The sequence below is a fragment of the Hemitrygon akajei genome, chromosome 22, assembly GCF_048418815.1.
Source record: "Hemitrygon akajei chromosome 22, sHemAka1.3, whole genome shotgun sequence".
Taxonomy (NCBI): domain Eukaryota; kingdom Metazoa; phylum Chordata; class Chondrichthyes; order Myliobatiformes; family Dasyatidae; genus Hemitrygon; species Hemitrygon akajei.
The window spans coordinates 40,568,222-40,578,176 of record NC_133145.1 but is presented as its reverse complement, the minus strand read 5'-3'; the positions used below and the strand labels follow the sequence as shown (position 1 = coordinate 40,578,176).

Below are 9,955 nucleotides of genomic sequence, written 5' to 3'. Positions count from 1 at the left end.
GAAGGAGGTTGTTGAGAAGCTGGAAGGTCTGAAGGTTGGACCAGACTGTATACACCCCAGGAAAGAGGTGGCTGAAGAGATTGTGGACGTGTTAGCATTGATTTTTCAAGAATAATTCCTGGCATGGTTCTGGAGGACTGGAAAATTGTAAATGTCACTTTACTCTTCAAAATTGGAGGAAATTAAACAGATGAGGAGAATGGGCATAGAAGTGGCAGATGGAATACAGTGTCAAGAAGTGGTCAGTCATGCACTTCGGCAGAAGGAATACAAGCATAGACTATTTTCTAAACGGGCAGAACATTCAAAAATACAATGCGCAAAAGAACATGTGAGTCCTTGTGAGGGATTCCCTAAAGGTTGCCTTGCAGATTGAGTCAGTGGTTAGGAAGAAAAAATGTTAGCATTTATTTCAAGAGGACTGAATATAAAGCCGGGGATGTAATGCTGAGGGTTTATAAGATACCGGGGAAGCATCACTTGGAGTATTTTGGACGACTTATCCACTAAAGAATGTGCTGACATGGGAGAAATTTCAACTGAGGTTCATGAGAATGATTCTGAGATTCTGTATTCACTGGAATTTAGAAGAATGAGGGAGGATCTCATCGAAACGTATTGAATGTTGAAAGGCCTAGATAGTGTGGGTGTGGAGAGGATGTTTCCTATAGTGGGGCAGTCTGAGACCAGAGGGCACAGTCTCAAAATAGAGGGTTGTCTGTTTAGAATGGAGATGAGGAGGAATTTCTTTAACCAGAGGGAGGTGAATCAGTGTAATCCATTGCCGCAGGCAGCTGTGGAGGCAAGGTCATTGGATATAGTTAAGGCAGAGGTTGATAGGTTCTTGATTAGTTATGAGAAGGCAAGAGAATGGGGTTGAAAGCCATGATTCAGGAGGGCACGGAGCAACCACTCCCCGCTGAACATCGATGGCTCCTCGGTAGAGATTGTAAACAGCACCAAATTTCTTGGTGTTCACCTGGCGGAGAATCTCACCTGGTCCCTCAACACCAGCTCCATAGCAAAGAAAGCCCAGCAGAGTCTCTACTTTCTGCGAAGGCTGAGGAAAGTCCATCTCTCACCCCCCATCCTCATCACATTCTACAGGGGTTGTATTGAGAGCATCCTGAGCAGCCGCATCACTGCCTGGTTCAGAAATTGCACTATCTCGGATCGCAAGACCCTGCAGCGGATAGTGAGGTCAGCTGAGAAGATCATCGGGGTCTCTCTTCCTGCCATCACGGACATTTACACTACAAGCTGCATCTGCAAAGCAAACAGCATTATGAAGGACCCCACGCACCCCTCATACAAACTCTTCTCCCTCCTGCCGTCTGGGAAAAGGCTCCGAAGCATTCGGGCTCTCATGACCAGACTATGTAACAGTTTCTTCCCCTAAGCTATCAGACTCCTCAATACCCAGAGCCTGGACTGACACCTTACTGCCCTATTGTCTTGTTTATTATTATTGTAATGCCTGCACTGTTTTGTGCACGTTATGCAGTCCTGGGGAAGTCTGTAGTCTGGTGTAGTTTTTTTTCTGTGTTGTTTTTTACGCATTTCAGTCTAGTTTTTGTACTGTGTCATGTAACACCATGGTCCTGAAAAAACATGGTCTCATTTTTACTATGTACTGTACCAGCAGTTATGGTCGAAATGACAATAAAAGTGACTTGACTTGACTTGAAATGGTGGAGCAGACTTAATGACTGAATGGCCTAATTCTGCTCCTATACTTTCAAGATGTTTCTCACTTTAATGAAAGAGCCTATACTCTAGAGTCAAAGACTAATATATTGAATAGAAAGCTTCTATCAACCACCATTCATAACTAACAGGTACTCTGACTTGTCCTGTTTCATCTTCTGAATCTGCTTACCTATATTTTGTTGGGTAAGGTAGTTGATATGCCCCTCCCTCCCCATTTTTCAAAATATGTGCAGAAATGTTAAGTAAGCTTATTTCTTTCTAAATATCGTTCTCCATGGTTACCATGTTATGTATTGACAAGTCATTCACCTTTGACCTTTCAGCGACAGGAGATTCATGGAATAACTTTATGTTGTGTTTTATTCTAAATGTGTCAATGTTGGACTGTGTGGCCTATCAAAGTTTCTAATGCTATCAAAATAATATTCAGAACAGTTGCTGTTGTTGAAGAAAGAAACAACCTTTATTAAGGATATTGTTAATTGAGTCACGTTAGAAGCTTACAGAATGACAGAAAAAGGAAGGCAGAGATCTAAACTACAGCTCTCTAATCAGCAGGTATCTACCAGAGCAGCAGCAGAGAGCAAGAAATTAGGAATCAACAGCATATAGACAGTTAAAAGCACATGAGGTTCTAACAGGATATTAAACAACATGCAGTTCCAGGACTGAGAGGGAAATTGAAGGAATAAGGGTTGAGCAAAGTTATCTTTAGAATTAAGCAAAATATTCTCTATGACAGATGGAATTGCAGACTGCATGTCTTGGAAAAATGATGATATTGTGCAGTTAATTGAGTGATAAGCTAAAGGCCAGGCAAAGCTAGGGTTCCTCAAGCCGAGAGGACATTAGAAATCCAAGTATGGGTCTTTGAACTGAAACTAGGAGATCAGAAACTCAGTGGCATAATAACCTTCTCAGGCCAGGACACGACACAGTGCCAAGGGCTGATCAGTGGGATAATTCCACGGTTCACTAGGACACCACTGAGTGAAGATTTAGGCAAAAGGGGGGATGGGGGAAGGGAAAAAAAAAGCCTCTAAGTCCTGAAACATCAGGCTGTTTTAAAATCTTTTACAACACAACCTGTTTCCAGTCTAGGACGGTGGAAGTCCTAAAAAGAGATTTTTGTTCTTTTTTGGAATTTTTATGTTTTATTTTTGCTCAACTCTTTGCCACTATTTTCTTGAGAGCTGTCAGTCCTTCTTGTTCCCATTGAAGGCAACATGAATGAATCAGTGCATAACAAAAATGCATTTGGACTGGGCAATAACACTGTTACTGTCCCAGAGGCATTCATGTTTGGTTCAATAGGAGGGAAGATCAGGATGTGTTATAATCTATTGCACAAGGGTGGCAGCTAAAGGGCTATTTACAAGTGGAATTATAAAAAGGAGGAGTTTGAGCGTACACATGGTATACAACGTACAATTCTTTTCCATATGGCAGTACTTGCGTACGTTCCACATCTTGTTTGCTGTAGGTGTGGCACAAGGTTCTGTATTCCCAGAATCCGGAGATGTCAGCTTCGGAGCCCTTCATTAAGTACAGTGCACCTGTGTCATGCCAGAGTCACTAGAAGATTAAGGAAAGAACTTGCACAATTTGGCTTGGTGACAGTTGTGATAAATACTTTAGACAACAGATCTTTATTAGATTGGAATAGCAATCTATCCCCAAAGTAACATGAAATCATTAATAATTCATCCTGTTTCAACGTTTCAATATTGGTGATGTATGTGTGTGTGTATATATATATATATATATATCTATACATTCTGTGTATATTTTTTCCACATAAGGGATAGGAATATGCATCAAAGAGACTTCTTTTAACCAGCTGCATCCAGTGGACCTTACTGAATATTTTTAAGTTACATCGAGGTTAAGTTCACATGGAAAACAGAGATCCACAAATGGTGCATCTCAAATCAAGTCCCTCTATATTTCTGAGCGAGATCACTTTTTCAGAACTTCTTGTGCTCTTCTTGAGTTACAGTAGTCAAAGCTGGTTTGAAACTGACTGAATTCACTGTCCTTTAAGTTCCAAACATCAAATTTATTTGAATCAGCACTTAGGTGCAACCTCACTGTACCTCCCAGCTACCATTAGACAAAAGAACAACACTATGCTGTTCCCAACACCAACTTCTGCCTGGGATTAATTGAACCCTAGACCTAAACATGAACAGACATTGTTTTAGCACACTACAATACATTGACCTCCATATACAGAGTTGTTATATATTATTTTTAATAATGTAACTAAAACCAGGACATAGTAACTGTAGACTTCTATATATAATCTTTGTAGATTTACTGGTTCATACATTCTAAAGGCAACAGAGAAGTTGCCCTAGAAGGGGATTTTAGCTACTAAGGACAAATAAATTCATATTAAAAATTGCAAATTGCAAGTAAATTAGAGGGGTGTTTTGTAACCCCATTTTCATTGCAGTTGCCTTTGAACATTTTACAGCAAGTAGATATGACTGTAGTTTATCAAAGTGCTTAGCAAGGAAGTGTTTAAAGCAAACATATCTCAACATATTTATAGGAAATACATATACAGTAAACTTTTTTTTAAAAAATAGCTTGAAGATGTAAATGGAATGCCAGTAAGGAAAGACTAATATCATAGACCCTAGTAGACTTATTATATTAGACTAACTCTATTAACAAGAATGATGAATTTCTGTACAAATCTGTTCCAATAAAACTATTTTTGTCCCATAATGAGAAAGGGAAAAACAAGTTTACAACAGAAATTTCAGTTACCTTTCTTTGTCATTTTTTTATTTGTAGCCTTTGTTATTTGCCACATTTCTGAAAAGGTCAATTAACTTTGGTGAATTTGACAAATTAAATCACACACTAGGATGCTTTTACTTCTTGTGATGTTATAAAGGCAAACTTTATTGTTTGCTATGACACCATGGGGCAGTAATTTCATATTATGCAGATATAATGTTGATGTATGTGAAAGGGATCAGGATGAATGGTATCCTGATCAGTGGACTGAACTGTTAACACAGTTAATATTTGAGCAATTAGGCAAGATGTTCCTTGTATTTCATTGCTCTCAAGTAAACACCTTGCAAGTATGAGCAGGTACTTCCCTAAAATTTGCAAATGTTTTCAGACGATCAAATTATTAATAGGTCTAGTTATGGTCAGATAATAGTACAATTACAGCTTTTTAAATGAAAATATGGACATTTCTTCCAAAATGTGACACAACATATGCCAACAGTCAGCCATCTGATTTGATACTTTCTCCATGAATAAGGACGCATGGAATATGCTCTTGCCACACAACCCTGATCAACCACTTAAGGTCAATTACTCAACTTAATACCAGATTTCTCCAACTACATTTTACTTGGCTTTAGGTTCATAATTTAAAAACACTGTTGAGATTTTTCTTCTGTTTGTGATATCCAAATAATGAAATTGATTAGAAGTGTTGAGATTTGTGTTAGTTGCTAATTGTGCTGTTGACGTTGGAGAGTGTGATCTTTAATTAGTCATGACTTCTCTCTACATCAGATTCAGAAGAGTTGGTTTGAAGACTGATAGTTTAACATGGGAACTCCTTGTGAACTATGTTCACTAATTTTATCTCATGTCATGCATTGTTAAAAGAGTAAGAAGAATGCACAATCATCCCGCAAATCTGAAAGTTGATTAAAAAATGTGTAGCCAATCAATCATTACATGTGGTATCATTACAGATGTACATGATTTGCTTTGGATATTTGCTGAGTAATTTTAATTTTGTCTCACCTGTGGCTGGCACTGTTGCTTACAGAAACACATCAGAGATTTTCCCAATTGCTTCAGTCACTGTTGTGAGTGGCTCACGAAGGACCTAAGGTCAGCTCACTGGGCCTTGCGTCATTGTGATGGGGACTCATATCCATTGAAACTGAAGCTCAAAAGGGATTTCTGAAACATTTGTGGTGGGGGTATGGAGTTCTACTCATGCCACAGGATCATCTGTCCACTCCTCCAATAGTCATAGTATGATGACTATATGATGACTAATAGTATGATCACAAACTTCGGGCTTGTGTGCCCTGTCTGCATGTAAATCTAAATGTGTGTGTGTATATATATATATATTTGGGTAGCATTGAGCAGCATATATGTGATAGCCATGATTATAATGCACTGCATTGTGTGCACAAAAATGAAGAATCTGGGAATAAACATTCTTAACATTGGGATTACTTTAAACTTCAAGCTATAGTGTAAATCTAATGTATTGCTTTCCTGTTATACCCTCACTTAATTCTCCTTTCCTGAGTGAGTTGCATAAGAGGCAGCAAATTCAATATTGCCTATTTTACAGTATTGGTAATGATCAAAACACAGAAAGATAAGACAATAATAGTGTAACTCTGAGCACCATCCATATAAAAACATGTGGGTATAGACACATTGCTTCAAAAATGGGTATTGATATGTTAGGGAAAAAAATGAAAACTGAAAGTGTGGCAAGAGCAGAAGAAAGATCAGCTGAGCTGCTGTCGAAGCCCATTGAGTCTTGGCCTCAATATAAGCCACTGGCACTGATCTTGAAATAAAAGCTGGAAAAATAAGTTTAATTCAGCAATAGAATTATATTATGTTTAAGAATATATGGAAGAGCAAATCCTAAGTGTGGAGTAAATTTGTCAGAGATAATTTTAAAAGGTAATTAAAAATCCTGTTGATTGTTTTCCTGGTTTTAATTCCCCCCATCCCCCACAAGCACACTTTGATGCTATCAAGTGGAATTTACAGCTACCAAATATATTCTACAGCACACAATTCACATAATATTTCATAAGTAAACATTTATAAAGATGATAGCTATTTACTCTTCCCCAAAAAGTATAAACAGTGCCTTTTTAAAGCTATTTTGCTTTTTTTTGTATTATAAAAATGATTCATGGAATACTTATGTGCACATATTGAAAGTGTATAAAAGGATGATTACGTTTCTTACTAAGTCTGTTCCTACTTATTTTTATCTGTGTATATGAAGACAATCATATGCTACTAATCATAATAAATACTCAGTTTTAAATACTTGAGTCAGATTAACCTATAATATGCCATATTGCAATGGTTTTTGGAATATATTTTAACAGAATATATTTTGGCAGTAAAAAAAAGTAAATTCAAAACCCAAAATAAACTACACACAAATTTTAGAAATCTGTGCGGCAAGCAAAACACAATATATATTAGAACAGCTCCTTAATACTGATTATGCTGCCTTCATCTGACTACAAAACCTACACAGCATTCAGAACAGACTCCACTCCTGCAAATCCTCAGAGATGTCAGATCTTGATAACATTACACAAAACAAAATAAAACGTGATTCCAATTTTTTGGTTCATTCACGCAGTCACAATCTCATTTCGTATTTAATAATCTAATCTCTTTACACAATTCACATTTTAGGAACCCTCCTTGGAGACAATAAATGATTAAAAATATATAAAAAACCTGTACTGGAAAAGGTTGGGATGTTTGCTACTCCAGAGAGACCTCGCAGAACTATTTTTTAATATAAAAAACAATACTTAAGACTAAGGGATATAAAATTCCAAATATGAAAGACCTGTTTCTAGCCTTCTTCCTATTTGAAATATGATTTTTTAACGTAATTGTTATGGCCATAATGTTAATCGCTTTAAAAGAAACAATATGTAGCTAATTTCTTTTCCAAGTGTTTTATCCACTACTTTTTAATAAACATGCCTGTTACTAATGTTTGAAGTCTCGACTTAAGGTGATAAAGTGCTTATAAGGCAGATGCCTTCCATTTAGTAAATTGCAGTTGCATTGAATTTTTATAAGTTAGGCATTAATATTTGCATAATTGCTTGCTGTGAATAAGGGCCCAAAACTTCTGATCTTTAAAATTCATGTCTAACAATCCCCCTGTGTTAGCTCAGCTGAGCGAATCATATAATTACCTAATGTAAAGGATTGTATTATATATTTTACTGTATTATTATGTTAGCATATTAGAAACTTTTATGCATAATTTGAATTCCTTTAAAATAGTTAACTATTCTGAAATATTAAAGTAAAAGAATTACATTTCTTTTGAGTTGTTTTTAACCAGCAACTGAACGAACTTCAATTGCTGCGGATGGCCATTTTATTAAATTTTGCTATTAGCAACTCCAGAATGATCTGAGGAAATGTGATGACAATTAATGAGGTGATAGCTTAGGAGACATATATGGTGCTTTGAAGTAAATGAGGTTGGTTTTAATTGTAAAGCAGTGAGGAAAAGAGGAATGGAATGCACAACAAGTGGCAAAGCTGGGCTTGAGAGCAATGTTTCTTCCTTATCAGGCTACATTGTTCAAAATACCCTTTAAGCCCTGTGAAGATCTTTTCAGAAATGATTATGTCAGTGACGTGCCCCTGAAGTTGACTTTTATCTGTTTCCACTCCCCTTGGTAACAGAGTGTTGCCTTTTGACTTCAAGTGGAACATAGCTGCAACACAGAAAGCCAACACTATCATTGAGTTGGGATTCCTCTCTAAACTTGCTCGATACGGTGAGAAATGTTTACCCTATGCCCCCACAGAAGAGGATTAAATGAAAATTTCACAATGTCAACTGGAGGTTTTCTTTTGTTCAAGGAGTGTATAGTATTTTGCCTTTTGATTTATAATGAGAATCTATCCTTGCACTGTAGCTGTAGTTAAAGAAGTTAGACTGGAGCTGTCTACAAGAATAAACTGTTTCCTTTCTCTATCAATCAAATGAGATGCAAAAATGAATACAATGGAAGGCTTTAAAAAGGCTCACTTCACAGAATTATGGTTATGAGGGGCATGTTTCAATCACTGCTCTGGTTGACACTTCAATCCACCAGCCACAAGTGATGAGTTTTGTCAGGTTTCTTGCACTGGCTAGCTTTTAGGTGCTGATCATGTAATGATCTGCAGTGGGATTAGATGAGGAAAGATTAAATGTTGTGCAGTTTTCATCTTTCTGACTACCACCTTAGAGCTGCTTGGCTCATTTCATACAAACTCGTCTTCATTTAATTTAATTTAAAATCAACCATCCTGCAAATCTGACAGTCACTTAAAAAAAAGGGGGGGGGGAAATTTGGCCTAGATCCAGAGAGATTTCTGGTTGGTGCAAATCTGCGAAATTGGCATAGCTGCCAATTTCAAAAGAAAACAATGCAGCTGTCCAGTCTTTTTTTTCTGTTGTTTTTAAGTTTACACATCAGAAATTTTCTTCAAAGTATATTATACTGAGCAAAACTCAAGAAAAATTTGCAGTAACCACAGATAAAACATGTAATAAACACAAAAAAAACATCTGAGGTAAAAATATCATGTTAACCAAGAGAGCGTCAGCACAAAACATTTCTGCATGTCGTGCCGAACCCCCCACAGTTTCTGAGAAGACGTTTCTAGCCCTGCTGGGTTTTAGTGTGTCTCTGAGTTTCTCTTGCTAGTACGGGGTGAAGCGACTGTACCCTCCTCTGTACAGGCTAGCCTGCAACATCAAAGATGAAAAAAAAATCAAATAAATATTTTTTAATGTACGAAATGCTACAACAAAAACAAGCCACAAATCTAATTAAGAGAATGAAGGGAGAAAAATCATCTTAATTAATGAAAGCTTTTAGCTAGCAGCTGCTCCGGAGATATGCAAGATTTGAAACCACACGCACGCCACCTCGGCAAATTTAAATCATTTGTCTAAACGAAGGCATTGCGCTGATGAAACTCAAGGGAGTGGCAGCCTTTTTTTTCCCTCTCTCTCTGCAAAACAGTTACAGAGGGCTTTGCTGCAATCACCATTCATTAATCTTAATGTTTTCCTTTTTTTTTGTTGAGGCTTTCAAAATGGAAAATTGAATTTTTTTTTCATCTGTGATGTTGGCTGCAAAGCTAGCTAAAAACCACGTGCATCGGTAAAAGTATCCACTAGATTGACTGTGAGAACTGAGATAGAGGAGGAGAGACAGAGGAAGAGACACACTTACAGAGAAAGGAAACAGCGGGAAAGAGAAGCAGCCTATATGTATATGAATTTACCCCTGACATTGATGGTAACTGTGCAAAAAAATATAAAGCCTAATCCCTAGGTCTTCATACACTGATCAGCTAAATATATCTGTATATCTCCTTATTATTTAAAAATACCTTACATTTTAATTAATTCCCTAGTTGCCTTCTCTTCCAATGTGGCCTGCTTACTGATGTA

At 37.1% G+C, this 9,955-nt stretch overlaps 1 protein-coding gene across 32 annotated transcripts in view; it reads right to left on the bottom strand.

Annotated features, from left to right (window-relative positions):
- Window positions 1-2,149: 2,149 nt before the first annotated feature.
- rbfox3a (RNA binding fox-1 homolog 3a) overlaps window positions 2,150-9,955 on the bottom strand; it is a 1,515,582-nt gene continuing 1,507,776 nt past the window's right edge. For 27 of the 32 annotated variants that reach the window (XM_073026039.1, XM_073026046.1, XM_073026052.1 and 24 more), the window contains one exon: window positions 2,150-3,285. In XM_073026039.1, the coding sequence (XP_072882140.1) occupies window positions 3,272-3,285 (14 nt within the window). In that variant the 3' untranslated portion in view covers window positions 2,150-3,271. Of the gene's footprint in view, window positions 9,242-9,955 lie in introns of all 32 variants that reach the window. The other 5 variants (XM_073026065.1, XM_073026034.1, XM_073026037.1 and 2 more) reach the window with 1 other exon arrangement.